The sequence below is a fragment of the Mobula hypostoma genome, chromosome 10 (assembly GCF_963921235.1).
Source record: "Mobula hypostoma chromosome 10, sMobHyp1.1, whole genome shotgun sequence".
Lineage (NCBI taxonomy): Eukaryota > Metazoa > Chordata > Chondrichthyes > Myliobatiformes > Myliobatidae > Mobula > Mobula hypostoma.
The window spans coordinates 51,302,311-51,329,918 of record NC_086106.1 but is presented as its reverse complement, the minus strand read 5'-3'; the positions used below and the strand labels follow the sequence as shown (position 1 = coordinate 51,329,918).

Here is a 27,608-nt window from a genome sequence, read left to right as displayed (position 1 = left end):
CCTTCAATCAAATCATTCATTTAACTAAAAATTGCTTTCCTTGACTAATGTTAGGCGAGGGCCTTGGACTATGGAAGAGGTGTTCCCTGGAATGGAAATGATTCATCTTTAATGAGGATCCAGAGAGAACAAAGTTTAAAGAAAATAGAACAAAGTAACCTCCTCACAGACCCGTGAACATACAAAAGAATCGTTCGTCATTGCTCAAGAATGGATGAGAGAGTATTGACTTCATCTGTCCATGATTATCGAACACAAGCTCCAAAAGTTAAGGTAAGTATTTGACCAAAGAAGACAGGAGGTTTCAAGGAAATGGTGGTGATCTGTGCATTTTGGTTATGTATTGTGGAGGTTCTCAGTGGAGTCTGTTCAAACTGACAGCTGATTGCTGGTGAATGAAGAACAATACAAGTTTCCTGAATTCCCAATCCTCCTTGACTCCCATCTTTCACAAGGTTTCAGCATCTGCAGTCTCTTGCATCTCCATTTTGATACTTAAAGTCTGGCTGCCCTCTACATTTGGAACATAAACACAGAAAGGGTGATTGCTCTGCAGTGTATCTCCATTCAACTTCAAGCGTGACCTCGTTCCAGTTAAAATCAATGTAAGCAGGATTTCCTGTCTTTCAAACTCAACTCTGAGTTGAATCAATTGGACAATGAGCATGTCCTATTTACTATATATTTTTTCTGATCCTTGCTTTACCTTTCTCCACACCAGCCTATTTTCTGGAACACTCACAACACGCTGGAGGAACTCAGCAGGTCGGGCAGCATCCGTGGAAACGATCGGTCAACGTTTCGGGCCAGAACCCTTCATCAGGACTGTAGAGGGAAGGGGCAGAGGCCCTATAAAGAAGGCGGGGGGAGGATGGGAAGGAGAAGGCTGGTCGGTTCCAGGTGAAAAACCAGTAAGGGGAAAGATAAAGGGGTGGGGGAGGGAATAGGCAGGAAAGGTGAAGAAGGAATAGGGGAAAACACAATGGGTAGTAGAAGGAGGCAGAACCATGAGGGAGGTGATAGGCAGCTGGGGGAGGGAGCAGAGTGACATAGGGATAGAGGAAGGGAGGGGGAGTGAATTACCGGAAGTTGGAGAATTCTATGTTCATACCAACGGGCCGAAGACTACCTAGACAGTATATGAGGTGTTGCTCCTCCCACCTGAGTTTAGCCTCATCATGGCAGTAGAGGAGGCCATGTATGGACATATCTGAATGGGAGTGGGAAGCAGAGTTGAAGTGGGTGGCTACTGGGAGATCCTGTCTGTTGTGGCAGGCGGGGCGGAGGTGCTCGACGGAGCGGTCCCCCAATCTGCGTTGGGTTTCACCGATGTAGAGGAGGCCGCACCGGGAGCACCGAATGCAATAGGTGACCCCAACAGACTCACAAGTGAAGCGTTGTCTCACCTGTTTGGGGCCCTGAATAGTGGCAAGAGAGGAGGTGTAGGGACAGGTTTAGCACTTACGCTTACAGGGATAAGTGCCGGGTGGGAGGTCCGTGGGGAGGGATGTGTGGATAAGGGAGTCGCGGAGGGACTGATCCCTGCAGAAAGCGGAGGGGGGGTGAAGAGGAAAAGATGTGCTTAGTGTTGGCCCCTGTTGAAGGTGGCGTAAATTGCGGAGGATAATGTGCTGGATCCGGAGGCTAGTGGGGCGGTAGGTGAGGACAGGGGGAACTCTGTCCCTGTTGTGGTGGCGGGAGGATGGGGTGAGGGCCACAGTGCGGGAAATGGAGGAGATGCAGGTGAGGGCATCATTGATGACGGTAGAAGGGAAACCACAACAACCACGAGCATATTTTCTGGAACCTTCTTGTCATTAGACCACTCCTACCTTGAACTATCACAATCTTTCCTTTGGCAACTCTTACCACTTTCCCCTTTCTCGTATCTTGACTTAAAATAGCAACCAGGTTTCTCCTTCCATAAACGCAGATTCACCTAGGGAGTATCTCTAGCTGTTTCTGTTTTCATTTCATGTTTTTGGCATCTTCAGATATATTTGTTGCGTGTTTTTGGATCATTGTTTCTGTAAATTGACCTGTGACTGAGTTGTCATCTGATAAAGTCTAAACAGGTTGCTATTGTATCTCTCTCCCCCAGGCTGCTCCCATTGGACATGTGGCTGAAAGAGGAGAGAACGTGGAGCGAGGCAACTGGTCCTCAAAGACAGTCTACCTGTTGTCAGTGATCGGCTGTGCTGTGGGTCTTGGCAATGTTTGGCGATTCCCTTACCTGGTGTACAGAAATGGAGGAGGTACTTTAGAGAATCCATAGAACACAGGAGAGAAAGGCAAAAACAAATCAATGCATTTATTTGTAAACAATATCCGGAGGAAGAGACACAGAGTTATTGGGTCTGAGAGCGAACTGAGGATGCTGCGGTAACATAGTAGTTAGTGTGATGCTACTGCAGCTTAGGGCATTGGAGTTCAAAGTTCAATTACGATGGCGTCCGCAAGTGGCGCGTACGACCTCCCTGTAAGTGCATGGGTTCCCCCAGGTGTTTCAGTTTCCACAGTTCAACGGCATACCGGTTAGTAGGTTATTTGATCATTGTATATTGTCCTGTGATTTGGCTATGGTTAGGTAGCTGGGTTTCTGGGTGGTGTAGTTTGTTGGGCCAGAAGGGCCCATTCTGTCCTGTATTTCTAAATAAAATATATATATTATTTTCTCTTTTGGCATAGATTAAAAACAGAGCTGAAGAGAGACAGAGAGAGAAAAATGTAATGATAAATCGATAGTAGATGATAGACAAACAAGCAAATGAATGATTGATTGATAGAGAAATCATTCTCCAGAGACAGATATTGCAGGTTAGCCAAATGAGAAGTGCTGGGACCCCAGTTGTTTACAATATATATTAATGACTTGGAGGAGGGAATTAAATGCAGCATCTCCAAGTTTGCGGATGACACGAAGCTGGGTGGCAGTGTTAGCTGTGAGGAGGATGCTAAGAGGATGCAGGGTGACTTGAATAGGTTGGGTGAGTGGGCAAATTCATGGCAGATGCAATTTAATGTGGATAACTGTGAAGTTATCCACTCTGGTGGCAAAAATAGGAAAACAGATTATTATCTGAATGGTGGCCAATTAGGAAAAGGGGAGGTGCAACGAGACCAGGGTGTCATTATACACCAGTCATTGAAAGTGGGCATGCAGGTACAGCAGGCGGTGATATAGACGAATGGTATGCTGGCATTTATAGCGAGAGGATTCGAGTACAGGAGCAGGGAGGTACTACTGCAGTTGTACAAGGCCTTGGTGAGACCACACCTGGAGTATTGTGTGCAGTTTTGGTCCCCTAATCTGAGGAAAGACATCCTTGCCATAGAGGGAGTACAGAGAAGGTTCACCAGATTGATTCCTGGGATGGCAGGACTTTCATATGAAGAAAGACTGGATGAACTGGGCTTGTACTCGTTGGAATTTAGAAGATTGAGGGGGGATCTGATTGAAACGTATAAAATCCTAAAGGGATTGGACAGGGTAGATGCAGGAAGATTGTTCCCGATGTTGGGGAAGTCCAGAACGAGGGGCCACAGTTTGAGAATAGAGGGGAAGCCTTTTAGGACCGAGATTAGGAAAAACTTCTTCACACAGAGAGTGGTGAATCTGTGGAATTCTCTGCCACAGGAAACAGTTGAGGCCAGTTCATTGGCTATGTTTAAGAGGGAGTTAGATATGGCCCTTGTGGCTACGGGGGTCAGGGGGTATGGAGGGAAGGCTGGGGTGGGGTTCTGAGTTGGATGATCAGCCATGATCATAAAAAATGGCGGTGCAGGCTCAAAGGGCCGAATGGCCTACTCCTGCACCTATTTTCTATGTTTCTATGAAGTAATAGACAGTCACATTAGCAACTGGACAGAAATGGACCCAACCAGTGAATGTAAATAGGAGGGTTCAGCTTGTTTCCTTTCTTATCACGTTGAATGCTTTTACTCTCCATTAAAATTCCTCTTTGTGTCTTCCAGGTGCTTTTCTCATTCCGTACACACTGATGCTGGCACTTGCTGGTATGCCAGTGTTTTTCTTGGAATCAGCCTTTGGACAGTTTGCTAGCTGTGGCTGTATCGCTGTGTGGAAAGCTGTACCAATACTACAAGGTTGTTTTGAAATTTTCAATATCACAGCTAACTTGACAAAAGTTAATATGAACAGCATATCAATCAGATGAAAAGAATGGTGAAACTTTGGAAGGTGAAATTTAAGCCTGACACATGCAACATGATGCATTTTGCAAAGTCAAATAGGAATAGGGTATTTATGGCAAATGGAAGGGCATTCAGTAATTCAAAATGAGGTTTGTACTTTTCTAAGCTAGATATTCAGTAGACAAGATTGCTAGAGGCAAATAACTTTCAACTTATTATGTGTTTTGTGTTCTGAATGCATCCAAAGCACATCTCATCCCAAAGGTGGTGACAGTGCAGCCTTCTCTCAACCTGGATTATGTGTTCAGGTCTCTGGAGAGACATGAACAATAAATTGTTGATGGAGGCAAGAGTCCTGGCAATATCATTTGCTTTAATTAAATGTTGTAATTGGGCTGCTGATAGATGGTCGGAGAGATTGAACAATTTGTATAAATAGTGTCTGTAAAAGTACATTTGAAGAGGGAGTTCAGTGTCTCTCAATTATTTGGTGTGTTCCTGGAGTGGAAAAGAGCATAAATTAACTAATTGGACAAAATGTGTGGGTGTTAGTGTGCTGCTTAATCTAAAGACTGAAGAGCAGATGTAACTCAAAGGAACAGTCAGTCCTGGGAAAACAGGACAGTGTTCTCACAGCCTTAGGAAGGAAATGTTTTTACTCTCCATTATGCCTCTCTCATTTAATGGTTACTACCTGCTTACTCACGAGGCCAAAGCATGTTTATCATTCATGGCTAAACCTTTGAAAAGTATTTTGATTGTTCTTTCTTTCCTCTCCTTTCTATAAGTGTATACCTCAGATAAATATTATGTGGAGATTTGTGACAAATATGATTATATGATATATACGTTCAGTATCTGAAATACATCTTACAGAAATGATTGTTTGATGGTGAACTTCAATTTAAAAAATTACAAAAAAGATCTTCAAAGAAATAGTTTACAATTTTTATAAAGTTTGTCCCTCATCTTTTTAATGTATTTTTTGCCTTTGAAAATGGTAAAAAAAAATACTATTTAAAGACATTAAATGATTAATTATTGTCAGAGCATTTCCGCATAGCAATGAACCCCCATGGTCAGCAGTCACCCCTTCATGAGTACAGACGTTGCACCCACTGTGTTACTTTGCAAATGGCATGGTACTGTGTTTAATTTGTCTACACACTCAAAGTGTTTAACAGCTATACAAAACATTTCCCGCGGTGACGGAGAGCAGTTGCTTCTATTGTGTCTGTCAATTAGCTCCAAGAAAGGAGTTCAGATATTCCTGGTGTACTTTCCATGGCAGCAGCTTGAAGTCAGGTGCTGTTCCCCTCACCCTACCCCCACCATCACGCCACATCTATTGAAAGCTATAAAAAAAGCAAACTTCTGTAAAATTTTTAAAGTTATTTTAAGCATTGTAAATCATCAATAAGTAGTAAAGGCATGGTCAAGTTTGGAGTAGTCGACCAATGATCCTACTTTCACCTACCTTGCACTTAATTTATTAATACAAACCTTGAAATTCTTCGCATTTATTTCAGCTCCTTTTGTACTTTTATTGCAGATTTCTTTTACATTCTGGTTTGGCCAGATTCCACTTTCAATACATTGGTGTAACCCTATCCTACATCTCCAAATTCCTGCATCTGCAGTGCCCTGTGTCTCCCTTGCCTTTCAGTTCAGGTCTGGCCTAGGGATCCATTAAATCAAAACCTACACAAACTGGGTGCAAGTCTCAAAGAAGTAAAACTGAAGCTCAAGGTCTGCTGGTGAACTGCTCTGTAAGCCCTTAGTAAGTGTCTGTCACATCGGTGGGTTCTATTAATGCAGGGATTCTCACATTGGTGGGATCTATTAATGCAGGGATTTTCACATTGGTGGGATCTATTAACTCAGAGATTCTCACATTGGTGGGATCTATTAAAGCAGAGGCTCACTGGAACTGCTATGGCAACAATTTTTCTTCAGTTGCCTAGGGGTAGTGAGGTAATGTATGGGAAATTGTCCACTTGGGCTGGACACTCAATTGAGGTACCATGATGAACTGGTCCCGACCCTGCTCTGAAGACCCATCTCTGCGTTAATAGATCCCACCGATGTGAGAATCTCTGCGTTAATAGATCCCACCAATGTGAGAATCTCTGCGTCAATAGATCCCACCAATGTGACAGACACTTACTAAGGGCTTACAGAGCAGTTCACCAGCAGACCTTGTGCTTCAGTTTTACTTCTTTGAGACTTGCATCCGGTTTGTGTAGGTTTTGATTTTTCGCCACAGGTAGGTTAATAAATTTAGCAGGTAAATTTGTTTATTATTCTCATGTGTACTAAGATACAGGTGAAAAAGTTTATTTTGCATGCCTTCCCTCGAGGTAATTTGTTTACAACAGTGCATTGAGATCATGCAAAGTAAAATAATTTAAAAAATGCAGAATAAAATATTACAGTCACAGAGAATTTATTTTCTCTCAGAAAATCAGATTATCTGATTTAGTAACAAAAACCTCCTGTCTAATCAGCTGGACGCAGATGCAGCAAAATCTTACTGAAGGTTTCTGAGGACAACTTTAACGTCCTGTAAAAGGTTCCGTGTGTGATGGTTAAACTAACCTATACATACTGTCTGTCTGGAAGGACATGAAAAGCCATTGAACAGCAGAAGCTATATAACCTGTAGTGTTTATATACTAGGCTGTGTTGTATCTCAATAAAAGATGAAATTACGACACATCTGGATAGCAGTAACAGGATCGGTCCGAGTCAGCATGGGTTTACGAAGGGGAAATCATGCTTGACTAATCTGGAATTTTTTGAGGATGTAACTATGAAAATGGACAAGGGAGAGCCAGTGGATGTAGTGTACCTGGACTTCCAGAAGCCTTTGATAAAGTCCCACATAGGAGATTAGTAGGCAAAATTAGGGCACATGGTACTGGGGGAAGAGTACTGACATGGATTGAAAATTGGCTGGCTGACAGAAAACAAAGAGTAGTGATTAATGGGTCCCCTTCGGAATGGCAGGCGGTGACCAGTGGGCTACCGCAGGGTTCAGTGCTGGGACTGCAGCTGTTTACAACATATATTAATGATTTAGATGCGGGAATTAAAAGTAACATTAGCAATTTGCCGATGACACAAAGCTGGGTGGCAGTGCAAAATGTGAGGAGGATGTTATGAGAATGCAGGGTGACTTGGACAGGTTGGGTGAGTGGGCAGATACATGGCAGATACAGTTTAATGTGGATAAATGTGAGGTTATCCACTTTGGTGGTAAGAACAGGAAGGCAGATTATTATCTAAATGGAGTCAAGTTAGGAAAAGGGGAAGCACAACGAGATCTAGGTGTTCTTGTACATCAGTCACTGAAAGCAAGCATGCAAGTACAGTAGGCAGTGAAGAAAGCTAATGGCATGCTGGCCTTTATAACAAGGGAAATTGAGTATAAGAGCAAAGAGACCCTTCTGCAGCTGCACAGGGCCTTGGTGAGACCACACCTGGAGCACTGTGTGCAGTTTTGGTCTCCAAATTTGAGGAAGGACATTCTTGCTATTGAGGGAGTGCAGCGTAGGTTCACAAGGTTAATTCCCGGGATGGTGGGGACTGTCATATGTCGAAAGATTGGAGCGACTGGGCTTGTATACTCTGGAGTTTAGAAGGCTGAGAGGGGATCTTATTGAAACGTATAAGATTATTAAGGGATTGGACACGCTGGAGGCAGGAAGCATGTTCCCGCTGATGGGTGACCCCAGAACCAGAGGCCACAGTTTAAGAATAAGGGGTAGGCCATTTAGAACAGAGTTGAGGAAAAACTTTTTCACCCAGAGAGTGATGGATAGATGGAATGCTGTGCCCCAGAAGGCTGTGGAGGCCAAGTCTCTGGATGCTTTCAAGAAAGAGATGGATAGAACTCTTAAAGATAGCGGAATCAAAGGTTATGGGGATAAGGCAGGAACTGGATACTGATTGTGGATGATCAGCCATGATCACAGTGAATGGTGGTGCTGGCTCGAAGGGCCGAATGGCCTACTCCTGCACCTATTGTCTATTGTCTATTGTCTATAATACATTTCTGATCTAACATCTTGTTCCCTGTTCTGCTCAAAGGTGTGGGGATCACCATGATGATTGTGGTCACATGTTCCAACCTTGCCTACAACTGCATCATTGCCTACAGCCTGTTCTACCTGTTTGCCTCCTTCCAATCCCCTCTGCCGTGGTCAGACTGCTTCAGCTGGTGGGGTGCAGATGAAACCTGCAGCAGGACACCCAGAGGTACTGTGTTCACATCTGCTGTGTAATGAATCCACAGCAAATGTTAATCTTTCAATCTGTCTGTCTGAACTGTGAAGATATTTAGACTGAATAAAATGACAGATCTTACACTGATTAGAACTGTGGTTGATGCATGACTTCATTGGACAGACTAGTGCTGTGGGCATTGATGTGTAGCATTATGTTCTTTCTGGGCATTTTGACAGAGAAGTCCAGTCAATTATAGCGAATTCCAGTCCACTCTCAGTCCTACCCTTCTATGCCATTTCGGTCTTGCCCTTCCCTTGCATTTTGTTTCATTCACAAGGCTAGATGTCGGACAATTAGTGACATTTTTGAGGTGTAATGGAACACTGACTTTATCTGGAAGTGATTACCCTTAAAATAATATGGCACCCCTCAGGAGGAACCACAGATTCAATCATGTTCTTAGAAAACACGATCAAAGCTAACCATCACACAGGAATAAAGGGACACCTAATGACATTACTATTCATACAGTGCTCATTTTCTGACTTCAAGCATTAATTGCAGCTCAGTGCAACCCCCAAATCTCATACAACAGCCTCTACAACTAGAAGTACATCTTACAGGTCTGGGACTTAGTGTTTCAGTAGGAAATCTGCTTACATTGGGAGATATGCCTGGGCAATTTCAGAACCACCAACAGATTGCTCATAAATCTTCCAAAGCCCATCAGGTGTGCTGCATTTAATTGCTCAGTGTTTATCCATCTGAGCCTCAGAAGCATTATGGGTGGCCATTCAGGGTGAGTCAGAAGCAGGGGACAAAGACTTGCCTGTCAACAAAGACCAAAACATTTCAAATGTTTTCTTTTTAACATCACAACTTCTGCAGGGGATCAAAATCAGTGTTTGAATGAAACACAAGAGATATTCATTGTACTAAAGTAAGTAAAATTCATCTACAGACATCATCCTCTCACTTTCCAAGCTTTCTGTTCCACTGTTGAACTACTTACATGCTTTGCTCCACTGTCTCACTCTTGTCCAGCACGCCATCCACAGTTTTGGACATCTCTAATTCTCCCTTGTCATTCTCAGTTCAGCATGACATATAACAATGTTTAAAGCAGAATTGTTGTAACCTTTAACAATTTATCTTAAAGTTTAAAGGCAGTTGATTCCATTTGTGGCTTTGAACAATATTTGGATGAAAAATTATTCATGAGGTTCTTGCAGGGTTTCATGATGTAAGACTATGTAAGGTTGTCTTTTTAAAAAGTCAGAACAAGCATAATGACTAAATGTTTGTGTAGATAATTTGTGGGGATCATGTAAGCTTCCTCCTTTCTCCGTATACCAGTGCCCAGGAAGAGCAAGGTGAGCTGCCTTAGCGACAATTGTCCAGTAGCACTCACATCTATGGTGATGAAGTGCTTTGACAGGTTGATTATAGCTAGAATTAACTCCTATCTCAGCAAGGATCTGGACCCACTGCAATTTGCCTATTGCTGCAATAGGTTTACAGTGGATGCAATCTCACTAGCTCTTCGTATGGCCTTTGATCAGAATGCTGTTTATTGACTACAGCTCAGCGTTTAACACAATAATTCCTACAGTTCTGATTGAAAAACTCCAGAAGCAGGGTCTCTGTAGCTCCCTCTGCAACTGGATCCTCAACTTTCTAACCAGATGACTACAACCTGTGCGGATTGGACATAACATCCCCACCTCACTGACGATCCACACTGGTGCACCTCAGAGAAGTACGCTTAACCCACAGCTCTACTTTCTCTACACCCATGGCTTTGTGGCTAGGCACAGCTCAAATACCACCTATAAATTTGCTGATGGCTCGACTATTGTTGACAGAATTTCAGATGGTGATGAGAGGGCATTTAGGAGAGAGATATATCAGCTAGCTGAGCGGTGTCACAGCAACAACCTTGCACTCAGTGACAGTAAGACCAAAGAACTGATTTTGGACTTCAGAAAGGGTAAGATGAGGGAACACAGACCAGTCCTCTTAGAGTGATCAGAAGTGGAAAACATGAGCTATTTCAAGGTCTTGGGTGTCAACATCTCTATGGATCTATCCTCGGCTCAACACACAAATGTAGTTACAAAGAAGCCACAACAGTGGCTATATTTCATTAGGAGTTTGAGGACATCTGATACGTCAGCAAAGACACTCGCAAATTTCTACTTGTATACCGTGGACAGCATTAGAACTGACTGCATCACTGTCTAGTATAGAGGGTAGGGGTACACTGCACAGGATCAAAATTAGCTCCAGAGAGTTGTAAAGTTTGTCAGCTCCATCATGGGCACTAGCCTCCACAGTATCCAGGATGTTTTCAAGGAGTGATATCTCAAAAAGGTGGTGTCCAGCATTAAGGATCCCCATTACCCAGGTCATGCTCACTTCTCATTGTTGAGAAGGGAGGAGATGCGGAAGCCTGAAGACATACACTCAACAATTCAGGAACAGCTTCTTCCCCTCTGCTATCAGATTTCTGAATGGACATTGAACCCATGAACACTACCTCACTACTACTTTAACTCTGTTTTTGCATTACTTATTTAGTAACATTTACTGCAAGTCACAGCTTTTTCTGTTCTTATGTATTGTACTGCTGCCACAAAGACAACAAATTTCACAATATAAGCTGGCGATATTAAACCTGATTCTTATTCTGATTATTCCAAGTTTTTCTGTGACAATCACAACTCACCGAAGGAAATATTTATCCTTTAATTCCTTGATATGACATTCAGAATACTGGCATTGTAGAAGCACTCAGTGAAAGTCAACCATCACAGGTTGAGTAGTCACCAGAGCTGACTGTTTTATGAGTGCTGTACGCAGTCAGTCCCTCTCTGTCTGATATTTCTGAACTCTCAGTCACCTGGGGGAAAAAAAATCTTTGACAACAGTAATCCTGATTATGTCACTGGAAATTAAACATCTGTTCCCAGAGATGCCAGGTGGGAGAGCTGTATGCTCCTCTTACAGAATGTGGGAAGGCAGGGAGCTCTCCAGTGTCCCTGACGACTACACCAGCGGGAAGTACAACCAGTTGCAGCTTCTAGCATTAAGGGGTTGGAGCTGGAACTAGATGCATTCCAGGTCATTCGGGACACTGAGAGGTGATAGGTTAGACATATAGGGAGGCAATTACACCCAAGGTGCAGGACACAGGAAACTGGGTGACAGCTAGGAAGGGGAAAGGGGTTAAACAGCTAATGCAGAGTACCACTGTGACCATCCCCTCAACAACAGGTACACCACTTCGGACACTGCTGGAGGGGATGACCTAGCAGAGGGAAGTCACAACAGTCAGGTCTCTGGCTTTGTTTCTCGAAAGGGAAGAAGGGAGAGGTGGGCTGTGATGTTAGTGGATTTGTTTGTTAGGGGAACAGAAAGGATCGACTAAAAGGAGGTCCTGTAAATGAAAACAAGATTCCAGGATGGTATGTTGCCTTCTTGGTACGAGGGTCCAGGACATCTCGGATTGAGTCCCCGACATTCTTAAGTGGGAGGTGAACAGCCGGAAGTCGTGGTCCATGTAGGTACCAATGACATGGATAGGAGAGTGATAAAGTGGGTTCAGGAAATTAGGTGCGAAGTTAAAGGACAGGATCTCCAGGGTTGTGATCTCAGAATTGCTACTTATGAGGCCAGAAATGGGAAGATCATACAGTTTACCACGTAGCTAAAGTTTTGGTTAAGAGAGAGGGTGTTGGAATTTTGGATCATTGAGCTCTCTTGTAAGGAAGGTGGGACCTTTACAGAAGAGATGGTTCACATTTAAACAGGAGGGGAACTAATATCCTAGAGGGAAGGTTTGCTGGTGCTACATGCTGGGGGAGGGCTGTGCGGGTTTAAATTGGAGTTGCAAGGGTATAGGAACCAGATTGCCAGAACAGATAGTGGAGAGATTGTGAAGATAGATGTCGTTATGACCTCAGGAATCAAAAGTTTGAGTGACTAATGTTCTGAGCTGCTTACATTTCAATGGAAGAAGTATTGTAGGAATGGCAGATGAGCTCAGGGCATGAATCAACACATAGAGTTATGATACTATAGTCATTAATGAGACTTGGTTTCAAGAAAGTCTGCTTAATATTCCAGGGTTCCATTGCTTTAGATATGATAGGGAGGGAGGGATTAAAAGAGGTGGGGTGGCATTACTAGTCAGGGAAAATGTCATGACAGTGCTCAGTTAGAACAGACTGGAGAACTTGTCTAGCAAAGCTTTATTGGAGAAATAATAAAGGTATGACCACATCAATGGGGCTATACTATCGACCACCCCAAAATCTGCAGGATTTGGAGGAACAAATTTGTAGTGAGATCATAGACTCTTGAGAAACATAGGGTTGTGACAGTAGGTGATTTTTAACTTTCCACATATTGACTGGGACTCCCATACTGTAAAAGGGCTAGATGGGATAGAGTTTGTCAAATGTGTTCAGAAAAGTTTCCTTCATCAATATGTAGAAGTCCCAACGAGAGTGTGTGATATTTGATCTGGTATTAGGAATGAGACAGCAGGTGACGGAAGTTTGTGTAGGGTAACACTTTGCATCTAGTAATCATAATGCCATTAGTTTCAAAGTAAATAAGCAAAAAGATAGGTCTGTTCTATGGGTTGAGATTTGAAACTGGTGAAAGGCCAACTTTGATGGTATTAGTAATGATCTGTCAAGTGTGGATCGAGACAGGCTGTTTTCTGGCAAAGAAGTGGGAGGCCTTCAAAAGTGAATATTTAAGACCACAAAGTTTGTATGTGCCAGTCAGAACAAAAAGTAAATATAATAGATTAAGGAAACCTTTGTTTTCAACAGATATTGAGGTCCTGGTTAAGAAAAAAGGGGATGCATAGCAAGCCTAGGCAGATAGGAACAAACAAGGTACTTATGAAGTATAGGAAATGCAAGTCAACACTTAAGAAAGAAATCAGGAGACTAAAAGAAGGCATGGTGTTGATCTAGCAGACAGAGTGAAGGAGATTTTACAGATATGTTAAGAGATTTTACAGATATGTTAAGAGGGAAAAGACAGCAAGGGACAAAACTGGTCCTCTGGAAGATCATAATGAAGCCAAAAGAGATGGGGGCTATCTTAAGTGATTTTTTTTTTTTTTTTTTGTATTTGTATTTACCTGGGAGATGGACACAGATTCTTTGCAAGTGAGGCAAAGCAGCAAGCAAGGTCATGGACCTAATACAGATTACAGAGGAGCAAGTGTTTGCTGTCTTGGGGCAAATTAGGGTGGGTACACCCCAGAGCTTGACAAGGTGTCTCCTCAGACCCTGTGGGAGGCAAGTGCTGAAATTGCAGGGGCCCTGGCAAAGATATTTAAATATTTAGTGATAGGTCAGGTACCGGAGGTTTGGAGACTAATGTTCCACTGTTTAAGAAAGGCTCTAAATACAAACCAAGAAATTATAGGCCCCTGAACCTGACTTCAGTATTGGAAAAGTTATTGGAAGGTATTCTAAGCGACCGGATATATGATTACTTGGATGGACATTGACTGATTAGGGATAGTCGGATGGCTTTGAGTGTTGCAGGACGTGTCTAACCAATCTTACTGAGTTTTTCAAGGAAGTTTCCAGGAAAGTTGCTGAAGGCAATGCCTGAGTGTTGCCTACATGGACTTTAACAAAGCATTTGACAAGGTCCCGTAAGGGAGGTTGAACCAGAAGGTTCAGTCACTTGGCATTCAAGATGAGGTAGTAAATTGGGTTAGATGTTGACTTTGTGGGGCAGCCAGAGAGTGGTATTGGATGGTTGCCTCTCTGACTGAAGACCTGTTACTAATTGAGTGCAGCAGGGAGTGGTGCTGGGTCCATTGTTGTTTGTCATCTATATCAATGATTTGGACAATAATGTGTTTGACTGGATCAGCAAATTTACAGATGACTCCAAGATTGTGAGTGTAGTTGACAGTGAGGAAGACTATAAGATCTTGCAATGGAATCTGGATCAGCTGGAAAAGTGGACTGAAAAGTGGCAGATGGAACTTAATACAGACAAGTGTGAAGTGTTGCACTCAATGAGGTCCAAACAGTATCGGTCTTACACAGTGAATGGCAGGGCACTGAGGAGTGCCGTAGAACAAAGGGATCTGGGAATACAGGTCCAACATTTATTGAAAATGATGGCACAGGTAGATACAGTCATAAAGAAAGCTTTTGGCACATTGGCCTTCACAAATCAAGTACGGAGTGTGTGATGGGAGGTTATGTTGAAGTTCCATAAGTCATTGGTGAGCCCTAATCTGGAATATTGTGTGGAGTATTAGTTACCTACCTACAGGAAAGATGTAAATAAGATTGAAAGAGTTTAGAGAAAATTTACAAGGATGTTGCCAGGACTGGAGTACCTGACTTATAAGGAACAATTGAATAGGGTAGGACTTTATTCCTTGGAACGTAAAAGATTGCAGAGAGAATTTTATGCAGTTTATAAAATTTTGAGGGATACAGATAGGGTAAGTGCAAGCAGGCTTTATTCCACAGAAGTTGGGTGGGACTACAACTAGAAGTTATGGGTTACGAGTTATAGGTGAAAAGTTTAGTAGGAACATGAGGGGAAACTTCTTCACTCAGAAGATTGTGAAAGTGTGCAATGAGCTGCTGGCTCAAGAAGCACATGCCAGCTCAATTTCAATGTTTAAGAGAAGTTTGGATCAGCACATGGAATGGGAGGGCTATAGTCCTGGTGCAGGTCGATGGCAGTAGGCAACTTTAATTGTTCAGTATGCACTAGATGTTCTGTAATTTTCTGTGATTATGAAACTATATGCTTTTTCTAACCCACACTCTGTTTTCCAGATCCGCTTTGCAATCTCACTCTGGAAAACGGATATTCTGAAATTGTTAATACAACATGGCTGCAGAGAAACAATAAAACTTGCTCCAATGGATCCGAAATCTACGTTCTTCACCAGAGCCCAAGTGAGCAGTACTGGGAGTAAGTAAATTGCCATTCCCTTACAAACTTGTAACAACAGCTTCCTCCTGGGGAGGATCTGTTACGTACCCCGTAACTGGGTTGCCAAACCAGCAGAAATGGATCACTCAGTTGGAGTCTGGATTACTAGAACTAAGAAAGTTTTATTAAAGAAACAAGCAACACAGTACTCTAATCAAAAGGATAATGAATGCAACAGTTCAGCAATGATAAACACACATGTACACAGAATTAAGATAACAGGATCAATCAAGCTCTGTCGTTGTCTAGGGGTAAATGACCAGTTTCAAAGTGACGCAAAGTTCAGTTCAATTTAGTTCAGTTCAGTTCGCAGTAATCACTGCCGTGGGAGAGAGAGAGAGAAAGCGAATGAATATTCAAAAACGGCTTCCACACAGACCTTGGATATTCCTCGCAGTCAGCTTTCGGGCGAGCCCTTTGTAATGTCTTCTTAGGTCACCGACTGTGACCCCTCCGTTTCCAGATACGATCATTTCTCTGCGGTGAACCTGGCACCCAGGCAAGGGCGGACACACACCAGGTTCCCGCCGATCGTACCTTTCCACCCTGTGCGTCTATGGCTTAGTTCCGCGATCAGCCCTCCAAAAACTCCCACCGACTTGTGGGAGACGCACCGCTTCCAGGGTCTCATTACCTCGGGGTGTCGTGTGTGTCTTGCCTTAGCGAACCTGTCCCTTTTTATCCCCCTGCTGGGGTATCGCCTGTCCATCACTTCAAACAGTTAAGGGTTCAAAGAGGAGTCGGTCTTGACAGCTCTCTCTCCCGTCCCTTCATTAACATCTCCAAATGCTGCTCCATTGTTTTCCTTATCTCTCTTTCTCCTGAAGACAGGTGGCAGACCAACTGCTGATCCCACTGGTGCCAGCACAGGACAGTTAACATCTTAGTCTGTGTATACTTTCGTCACACCCCTCACCTTTAAGGATTTTTACCGGGGTAAAACTTACAAACATGAATACATTATTTGATACACACAAATACACATCTTTATCAGCTATTTGGCTAATACAGCGAATTTTAAGTTGTCAACACCTGACAGACAGTCAGCCATCACATTTTCTGTTCCTTTTATATGTGTTATTAATAATCCCTTAAACCAGGCTCCAACTTAGCAAACTTCATAGAGGCCAAAAACACTGATGAATTGCGATCAATGTAACCTCTCATTGGGTTTCGTCCCGGACCACAATAACAAGGGTCGTCCCATCCCAACTTAGTTTTCTCTCGCAAGGGCTTAGGAGGAGGGGGAAGGGTAGTAACCGCAGAGTTATTGCAAAACTTCCTACAGTACCCCACCATCTCCAAGAGCCTTCTGAGGGCCCTCTCGTCTGTCGGGGTTGGGATGTCAGAGATAGCCCGCACTTTAGCTTGCATCGCTGCCAGCTGCCCCGTGTTACCACAATTCCCAGATAAGTGACCTTCGTGTGGCCGAGCTCATTTTTTTCAAGGTTCACTATCAAGCTGGCTTCAGACAGCCGTATTACATCGCCAATACACACCTCTGTGTTCGTCAGCCCTTTCGTCACTGAATTACTCATTCTATAGGGCTGTTGCTCACTAGGTTACCTAGCGTAACAAACACCACCCAACGTCCCAGTTCTTTGCATCGCCTCGGGACAATCAAACACACGTATGCGAGCCGTTTAATTACTTCTCCTAAAGAGTCGCTTTGTTCGGGGATTAAGGGAGAGACCTTATCAGCAGAGCTGGCCAAAACAATAGCCTTCTCCCATCTGATCAATACCATACTCATCTTTTCAAAATGGTTCTTTTTTCTTATCAGGGGGACCCTAGCTTCATTTATTTCCGCGCTAACACCGACTAGGTTCGTTAGCATATCAAAAGCCTGTGACCATCTCAGTTCGCGTCTGCCATAATCAATAACATCCTTCCTCCTGTGCAGCCGGTAAACCTCTTTCATGATTCCACCAACTGTTTCCTCCAGCACCTCAAAATGTCCACCGAGGGGTACCTTGTGGGCCAGGTTACAAATGTCATCCCCATAACTCTTTTGCACCACCCCCCAGTCCTCATCTGTGGGTACGGTACTTGGTCTCCCTTTCTTCCTTAGCACTTCTTCCTCCACACAATAGCCTACTGGCTCCCTTCTTAATTCTGCGTCAGAGAGAGCTGCCTCCACCAAAACCATCAGCCCCTCGTCTCGCTCCTGCGCCTGCACAAATTCCTTCCTGGCTAATGCTAAGTCTGCCTCAGCTCCCTCACTTCCTCTTGTTTCACTACACTCCTTCTTTTCACTTTCTACCTCCTCCTGGTACGTCCCAGCTAAATTTACTTCGGCAGTCCCGGGATAAACCTGTGAGTCCATGGACGGGGCCTCAATGCTGGCAGGCTGACCTGTCAATCTCACTGTCAAGAACACAATTCCCCCGGCGAGGTCATTACTGAGCAAGACTTCCACGCCTTTCATCGGTAATTCGGGCCTCACCCCGATCGTGACTGGTCCAGAGACCAGGTTGCTTTGTAAGTGTATCTGGTGCAAAGGGACTGCCTCTGTCCCTTCCCCAATACCTTTTACCTTGACCTCCCCAGTCTGGGTCTCTGAGCTAAACTCTAATACACTCTTTAATATCAATGACTGACACGCTCCCGTGTCTCTCCAGATCCGCACTGGAACTGGGTTTAACCCCTCCTTCACTGACACCAATCCGGCCGAGATAAACCTCTCGCGCCCTTCCTGAACTTTGGCAGACCTTTCCTCTCCTAGCGGTTCGTTTACCAGCTCGATACAGCCAGTCAAAATCGCCGTTTTTCCTTCTCCCATCTCCTTCTTTGGGGCAAAGCACCTGGATGCAAAGTGTCCGACTTTCTCGCAATTATAACAGACGACCCCAGGAGACTTCCTACCAGACTGCTCCTGGTCTACCTTATCCTTCTCACTAGTCCCCGGCTTACTTTCTGACTTTTCTGGCGGACTCTCCCCGCCGTCCTGGCGACCCTTCTGGTAGCCTTTACTCGGGGCAAACTTCATTTTATGTGTCAATGCGTACTCATCTGCTAACTTAGCAGTTGCGGCTAACGTGGCTGCCTCCTTCTCATCTAGGTAGGGTCTCATACCCTCAGGGACACAACCTTTAAACTGTTCAATCAGGATCAGCTGTAGCAGTCTGTCATAATCCCCATCTACCCCCTTCGAGGCACACCAACGCTCACAATATGTCTGCATCTCACGGGCAAACTCTAAATACGTGCGGTCCCACTGCTTCCTCGCATTCCGGAACCTCTGCCGGTATGCCTCCAGGACCAACTCATAAATCCTGAGGATAGCCTCTTTCACCACCTCATACTTCTGGGTATCTTCCGTGGACAAAGCTGAGTAAGCTTGTTGGGCTTTCCCTTTCAGTACACTCTGAAGCAAAACAGCCCACTTATCCCTCAGCCAGTCCTGACTTGTAGCAACTTTTTCGAAATGGAGAAAGTACCGATCCACATCGGTACCGTCAAATGAGGGAACCAGCCTAACCTCCTGGGTCGCCCGGAACCCTCCACCTTAGTTTGGCACGGGCCCCTGCTCTGCCCTTATCTTTAACTTCTCCAGCTCAAATTCCCTTTTCCTCTGTTTCTCCTCTCGCTCCAACTATCTTTCTTCTCGCTCCAACTGTCTCTCTTTCTCCTGCCTTTCTAACTGCTTCTCTTCGTGTTCTAACTGCCGTACCCGGAACTCGTGCTCGAGTCTCAGTTTTTCAAGTTGCACCTGTACCGCATCTCCAGCAGGTTTTTCAATAGACACCACCTCCAGCTCCCCTTGGGGAAACACACCTTTAGATACATAGTGCTCTACGATAGCTCTGTGCATCTCCTCTCTCCTCATTGTCGATTTCCCCTTAACAAGATTCAACCGTTTGGCCACAGCTGCCAATTCCACTTTCCTGGCATCCTCTAATGCCTCCAAGGTCGGCGCCTTTAGAAATTCCTCAATCTCCATTTCTGCTGTTTGTCTTTTCTTTCTTTCGGGAATTTTAACCCAATCAATTTACTCCGTCCTAAATTTAGCGTTCAAAATCACGGACGAGAACCCCACTTATGTTACGTACCCCATAACTGGGTTGCCAAACCAGCAGAAATGGATCACTCAGTTGGAGTCTGGATTACTGGAACTAAGAAAGTTTTATTAAAGAAATAAGCAATACAGTACTCTAATAGTAAGGATATAAATGCAACAGTTCAGCAATGATAAACACACATGTACACAGAATTAGGATAACAGGATCAATCAAGCTCTATCGTCGTCTAGAGGTAAATGACCAGTTTCAAAGTGACGCAAAGTTCAGTTCAATTGAGTTCAGTTCAGTTCGCAGTAATCACTGCCGTGGGAGAGAGAGAGAGAGAAAGCGAATGAATATTCAAAAACGGCTTCCACACAGACCTTGGATATTCCTCGCAGTCAGCTTTCGGGTGAGCCCTTTGTAATGTCTTCTGAGGTCACCGACTGTGACCCTTCCGTTTCCAGATACGATCGTTTCTCCGCGGTGAACCTGGCACCCAGGTGAGGGCGGACGCACACCAGGTTCCCGCTGATCGTACCTTTCCACCCTGTGCGTCTATGGCTTAGTTCCGCGACCAGCCCTCCAAAAACTCTCACCGACTTGTGGGAGACACACCGCTTCCAGGGTCTCGTTACCTCGGGGTGTCGTGTGTGTCTTGCCTTAGCGAACCTGTCCCTTTTTATCCCCCTGCTGGGGTATCGCCTGTCCATCACTTCAAACAGTTCAAGGTTCAAAGAGGAGTCGGTCTTGACAGCTCTCCCGTCTCTTCATTAACATCTCCAAATGCTGCTCCATTGTTTTCCTTATCTCTCTTTCTCCTGAAGACAGGTGGCAGACCAACTGCTGATCCCACTGGTGCCAGCACAGGACAGTTAACATCTTAGTTTATGTGTACTTTCGTCACAGATCAAAGTGCAAAGTTGTAAGTAAACTTACTACCAAAGTACATATATCACCATATACAACCCTGAGATTCATTTTCTTGTGGGCATACTCAATAAATCCATAATGGATAGTCATAGTCATACTTTATTGATCCGGGGAGAAATTGGATAATAACCATAATAGAACCAATACCAACTTGCTCAACCAGTGTGCAAAAGACAACGAAGTGTGAAAAGACAAAAAGAAAGAAATAATAATAATCAGTAAAGAAGCAAGAAGTATTCAGAGCATAAGATGAAGAGTCACACACACCAAATTCTCGAGGATCTCAAGCCAGAGAGCGTCTATGGGAAAGAGTTAACATTGCGGGCTGAGACCCATCATCAGGACTGAAAAAAAGAGTTAAGGTCAGAGTAAGAAGGTGGGAGGAGAGGAGAAAGAAGTATAAGTTAGTAGGTGATAGGTGAAACCGGGAGAGGGGAAGGGGTGAGGTAATGAACTGGGAGGTTAAATGGCGAAAGAGATAAAGGGCTGAAGAAAGAGAAATCCGATAAGAGAGGCAGAAGGCAATGGAAGAAAGTGAAGGGTGAGGCATTTCAGAGGGAGGTGATGGGCGGGTAAGAAAATAATGTGAGATGGGGAATGATGAAGTTGGGCGGGGGGTCATCACCAGAAGTTCAAGAAATCGATGTTCATGCCATCAGGTTGCAGGCTAACCAGACATTACTCCTCCACCCTAAGTGTGGCCTCATCACAGCAGTAGATAAGGCCATGGAGCGACATGTTGGAATGGGAAGTATCATTGAAATGGGTGGCCACCGGGAGATCTTGCTTTTTCTGGTGGACAGTGTAGATGCATGGTGAAGCAGTCTCCCTCGCTTGTTTGCGTCTCACTGATATACAAAAAGCCATACAGGGAGCACTGGATACAGTAGATGACCCCAACACACTCACAGGTAAAATATCGCCTCACCTGGAAGGACTTTGGGGCTTTGGAATGGTAGTGAGGGAGGAGGTGTAGGGGCAGGTGTGGCACTTGTTCTGCTTGCCAAGGTAAGTACCGGGAGAGAGATCTACCCTCTCCTATCGGATTCCCCTCTCTCCAGCCTTTACTTCTTTCACCAGTCAACTTCCTAGTTCTTCATTTCATCCCTTCCCCTCTCCCACTTTCACCTGTCACCTACCACCTTGTACCTCTTCCTCCCCTCCCCACCTTCTTACTCTGTCTCCTCATCTTTATTTGCAGTCCTGGTGAAGGATCTCAGCCCAAAACATTGACTGTTTACTCTTTTCCATGGAAGCTGCCTGGCCTGCTGTGTTCCTCCAGTATTTTGTGTGTGTTGCTTTAGATTTCCAGCTTCTGCAGATTTTCCTGTGTCTGGGTTAAGATTGAGTTTCATCCTTCAAACAGACTCCACGTTTATTCACAGCAGATGTGGAACGTTGGTCAGCCCCACATCAAACAAATGGAAACTTGTGTGTGCCCAGTTCACCAGATTCCCAGCATCTGCTGATGGAGAGTCCATGAAAGCGAATCCATAGGCTATGGGCACACTTCCGTGATGGGGCAAGTGAATTTGGGTGAGGTTATCCCCTTTGGTTCAAGAGCCTGATGGTTGAGGGGTAATAACTGTTCCTGAAACTAGTGGTGCAGGTCCTGAGGCTCTTGTACCTTCATCCGGATTGCAGCAGTGAGAACACGATTGGGTGGGGTGTTCCTGATGATGGATGCTCTTTCCTGTGACAACGGTTCATAATGATGTGCTTAGTAGTGGGGAGGGTTTTGCCCATGATGGACTGGACTGTATCAACTACATTTTGTAGGACTTTCTGTTCAAGGGCAATGGTGTTTCCATGCCAGGCTGTGATGCAGCCAGTCAACATACTCTCCACTACACATCTATAGAAGTTAGCAGTTTTAGATGCCATACAGAATCTTTGCAAACTCCGAAGGATGTAGAGGCACTGCTGATGCTGCAGAAGCTATGGACAGCCCCTCTCACCCCTCACGACATACTGGACAAACAGAGGAGCAGCTTTAGTATCGGACTGATTTCACCGAGATGTACCACTAAACGGCACAGGAGATCCTTTCTCCCTGCGGCTATAACGCTCTACAACTCCTCCTCCTTAAGTATATATGGTCTCATTGTACATCTCTATTTTGCTCTATTACTTTTCAATGTACATTTTTTTATTTTAAAGTATATATTTCTGACTAAGCAACCTTGAAACAGTAATTTCTTTTGGGATAAATAAAGTTTTACCTTACCTTATCTTGATTGCACTTACAGTACAGGCTGGGTCCGGGACAGGTCCTCTGAAATGAACACCGAAGAATTTAAAGTTGCTGACTCTCTCCACCTCTCATCTCCGATGAGGACTGGCTCATGAACCTCTGGTTTTCTCCCCCTGAAGATAATAATTAGCTCCCTGGTGAGGCTGACATTGAGTGAGAGGTCGTTGCTGTGACAGCTTTTAGCCAGATTTTCAATCTCCCTCCAAAATGCTGATTTGTCACCACCTTTGACTCAACCTGTGCCAGACATGTTGTCAGCAAACTTGAATATGGCATTGGAGCTGTGCTTAGCCACACAGTCATAAGCATAAAGCTAGAAGCGTAGAGAGTTAAGCACACTGCCTTGTGCTGCACCCGTGCTGGTGGAGATCGTGGGGTAGACATTCTCAATCTAAACTGATTGGGAAATCCAGGAACCATTTGCACAAGGAGGTGTTGAAGCCAAGATCTTGAAGCTTATCGATTAGTTTTGAGGGGAGAATGGTATTGAATGCTGAGCTGTAGTTAATAATGAACATTCTGATGTATGCCTCTTTGCTGTCCAGATGTTCCAGGTTCAGTGAAGAGCCAATGAGATGGCATCTGCTGTGGACCTGTTGATTTGGTAGGCAAATTGGAGTGGATCCAGTCACTTCTGAGGCAGGAGTTGATATGCAACTCGCAATGACAAACCATGAGGTTAAATATCTCAGAACACTCCAGCCAGTTAATCAACACAGATCTTCGGTACTTGGTCAGGTACCCCATCTGGGCCGGATGTTGTCTGTGGGTTCACTCTCCTGAAGGATGCTTGCATGTCGGCCTCAGAGACTGAAATCACAAGACCATCAGGGGTCTACAGGGTTTTGTGATGGCTCCTCCATGTTTTGACAGTCAAAAGTGAACACAGAAAGTGTTTGAGTTCATCTGGAAACAAAGCCCTGTTGTTGTTTATGTTCCTTGATTTAACTTTATAAGAGATGATAGTGTTCAAGCCCTGCCACAACTGTCGAGCATCCTTAATTGATTCAAGTTTAGTCAGAATTGCCACTTTGCCCATGAGATAGCTTTCCAGAGATTGTACCTGATGACTTGTAACTTTTCTTGGTGACCAGACTTGAATGTCTCTGAGCTGGCCCTCAGCAGATTGTGGAACTCATGGTTCAGCCTGGGCTTCTGGTTGGGGAAGACTCTGAATGATTTTGTGGAGACTGACTTGCCTACAACTGTTTCAATAAAGTCTGTGACAACCATGGTGCTTTCATTCAGATTCACAGACAAAACCTTGAATACGACCCAGTCCACCAATTCAAAGCAATCCTACAGCCGCTCCTCTGCCTTCTGTGACCACATCTTTGTTGCCCTAATCTCTGGTGCTTTGCTCTTTAGCCCCTGCCTGTATGCAAGAAAGAGGTCAGCTAAGTGATCAGATTTACGGAAATGTGGTCTGGGCATGGAACGGGAGGCATTCCTTATCTTAGTATACCAGTGGTCTAGTGTCAAAGTACGTTTATTGTCAAAGTATGTACATGGTATACAACCCTGAGATTCGTCTTCCTGCAGACTGCCTCGAAACACACAATGCAGAAAAAAAACTAAATCAAGCAAACTGTAAAAAACAAGCAAATAACACACAGGATTTTAAACGTCAAACTGCAGAGCCTCGAAGCAGTCTAGGAATATTCAGTTCAGTTCAGTGCTGTGTTGTTTGTTGACTGCAGGGCCACAGAACCCATCTGCTCCATTCAAAATGACACAAAATGGGGCAATAAAAGAGGAGTAACCGAAAACCAGAAACATATAACATGAACTGCAGCGGTTCTAAACAAGTCCAAACCATATCTTCCTCTGGCAGCAGTAAGTGAGAGGGATAGGGAGACTGGTCAAACACAGGCAGATGGCTCGCCTTCCGCTCTCATTCTCGTTGATTTCAATCCTGCGCGACACTTTAATTGGTGAGCTTGGTGTGAAGTGGAGTTGATCGAGGCCTCCAGACCCCACACTCCAATCCAAACCTCATGTGTAGTGCACTGCCCAATTAAGACATAAGATGATCATTCTTTTACAGATTTGTATCTTTCGTCTGCTCCCTGAATTGAAAATCCAGGGTCTCTCTTTTCTAAGTATTCATCAAAGATCTTTGTTGCGATCTCAGGTTCCTGTGTGTCTGTAGGTTCAGTAAGGATTTAAATCCTATTTCCAAGTCTAATATCCTTAAATTCTCATGGTCTTTTTCCATTAAAATAGTACCATATCAATACTCCAGACCATATATGTTTATTTCTTTTAGGTTGTCTTATTACCACCTCCATTTTCCACATTACTAAGAGTGCATCATCCTAGTTATTGGCAGTTGGGTGAAAAGATATGTTTTTAATAATTTTCACACATGAGTCTAGTGACCATATTTTACCACATTGCTTGAACTTGGCTTCTGGTTATCTTCTTTTACCATAGTTACAACTAGCTCTACTGCCTGAAGTTGAGGCACTGGCTTTTGAAAATGTTCTCAATGTAGAGAGAATTGTGTCTATGTTGGAACTGGCTAAGTCTACAACCCTTTGCAACCTCTTGCAATCCCTGCCATGCCGACCACAATCTGACTGAGTCATCCGAAAACTTCGAGCTCTGATCAGGTCTCCGACGCTGAGTGCCGAGCGCCATCTCTGTCCGAACGATTTGACCTCCTTCTCGGTCGCCAAAAGCAGGCAAGGCCGGGGGATTTGAGGCCTACCCTCTGAAAGATTCCCGACCACACAGTAACAACAGCAGCGAACGGGCATTTCAGAAATTTCTCCAGATGTTCCTGTGTGCTTTCACGTCCATTCTCCATCAAATCAGAATTGTCCACGGCCCCTATTTAACAGATACGATATCATTTTTCACCGGAGGGCTGCACATATGCAGGTGCGCCGCCAATCAAGGTACAAATGGGAGACAGCTGACCAGTAGTTTGAGGACATTGTATATGGGCTCCCAGAGCCAACCAGCTGCCACACCAACCTCACACTGCCTCATTAATCCACTACCACCATTATTCAAATCCAGGAACTAGCACTTAATTACTCACTATTCCCCAAACCACTAAACTGGATACCACACAAAGTCCATTCTTGCAGATCTCACTGCTGCCACAGCCACCTATTCACTGTGGTGGAAACTTCACGCTATCATGGAAATCAACACTTTTTCAGACCTTAATGTTCAAAGAAGAGTTGAGAATCTCTTCAGCAGTCTCTTCCACCTTCTTTGATTTGCTGTAAGATTCTTCTTTTTAATTAATTCAGTGGGCTGTGGGCCTTGTGGAATCACGGTGATTCCTTAAACTCAATTTTGTTATATTTTGTTACTTTGAAACTAATCAAAAGAAAAGCACTGGAGCCCAGGGATAACATGTCTGCTCTTCATTTTACTTCAGTGAGGTGCACACATATGGTGTGGTGGCATAATAACACATGCCATTCACATACTTCTTACATATAACCCTTAATGAATCATGCAAGCAAAAAAGAATGCTTAATCAAACAACATATTTGCACGACACAAAAATTACTGAAATATTGAATGTACTACACTCCTCCCTGCTTAGTTGTAAACTCCAACTCAATAGAGAATAACTCTCAATGTATATACGCAGTAAACTATACACTATAATTATAATATAGACATCCACTGCATTGTCAAGTTTAAATTGTCCCATTCAGGCCTGAAGATTTAATCACTGTGGAGGATTTCTTACTCTTGTGGGATAATGTTTTTCCTGACAAGGGAGTCACTGTTTGGCAGGAGAGACTTGTGGTTGTGAAACAGTCTCAGGTTCTGGGACCTCTTCCGTGGTGGTTGTAGGAGTTGACTCTGGGACTCCAGCAAGTTGCTCTGACAGCTCTGGCCACATTTCTTCTCTAGCAGTTGACTCTGCTCTCCTCAGCTGATAGATGCGTCATCACCAGATAATATCAAACACAATCTCTACTGTGTAGGAGAGCAGTTCAGTTCTGTCCTTAATCATTCCAAGCATCCAATTCTGATCACCTCTGTAGTCCCTCACCATGAATACTTGTCCAGGAGTGAAACATCAAACCTCCTTTTTGATGAGCCTTCTATTTGTCTCAGCTGTTTGCCTGGCATACTGCTGAGGTTGACTTTGAGGAGATCCAAGTGTGAGCACAAGGGATGATGCAGGAACAACATAGCTGGTGAGGTTTTGATTATGGAGTGTGTTGCATTACGAGATGCAAGGAGGAATTTGACGAGCTTCTGATTCATAGTGTGTTCTGCTGACATTACTCGCAGTGCATTCTTTAGACTCTGGACAAACCTTTCCACCAAGCCATTTGTGGCTGCCTGTTGCGGTACAGGTGCAATAAGTCTTAGTTCATTTATCTTCAAGAATAACTGAAGCTGTTCCACAACAAACAGTATTTCATTGTCACTGACTAAGTGTTCTGAAACACATGTTCTCCAGAGGAGATTTCTCAACACATCAATACTGTGCGAGGCTGTAGTGGAGAAGATTGGGACACTTCCGGCCACTTTGTGGCTGCATCCACTACTACCAACAAATTTGTGCCCATGAATGGTCTGGCAAACTCCACATGAATCCTCTGCCAGGGCAATGCAGGGTGTTCCCAGGGATGGTGAGGCACTGCGCTTGGAATCTTCTGGATGTGTTAGCATCCCAAACAGTATATGGCAAGCTGTTTGATCGGCTGATCTATCGCAGGCCACTAGGCAATCAGCATGTAGCTACTCCAACACTTTAGCTCTCAGCTTGGATGGTACAGCAACTCTGAATCCTCACATAAAGCAACCCCTGTCAAGGGCAGGTTCATACTGATGCTGGTTAAAATGTGAGAACTGGAGTCCTGCTGATACTCCAGTCATGTGGACGTGATGCAGTGGGGTGTCTTTTCTGGTTTCCCTTTGGATCATCTCTGCTGTAATAGGCTGACTTTCAATTTGCATTAGGGAGAATATGACAAGAGTAGTGTACTTTTTATAAATTTTTCAGTTATTTCCTTTTCCAAGGGTAAACAGGACAATCCATCAGCATTTCC

The 27,608-nt window shown here is 44.2% G+C and overlaps 1 protein-coding gene across 2 annotated transcripts in view; it reads left to right on the top strand.

Annotated features, from left to right (window-relative positions):
* Positions 1–27,608, top strand: part of LOC134352896 (sodium- and chloride-dependent neutral and basic amino acid transporter B(0+)-like) — a 70,086-nt gene continuing 42,478 nt past the window's right edge. Inside the window, exons 1-5 of one of the 2 annotated variants that reach the window (XM_063060481.1) lie at positions 1–273; positions 2,102–2,255; positions 3,976–4,107; positions 8,248–8,415; positions 15,225–15,363. In XM_063060481.1, coding sequence (XP_062916551.1) covers positions 211–273; positions 2,102–2,255; positions 3,976–4,107; positions 8,248–8,415; positions 15,225–15,363 — 656 coding nt within the window. In that variant the 5' untranslated portion in view covers positions 1–210. The remainder of the gene's footprint in view (positions 274–2,101; positions 2,256–3,975; positions 4,108–8,247; positions 8,416–15,224; positions 15,364–27,608) is intronic. The other variant, XM_063060480.1, reaches the window with a different exon arrangement.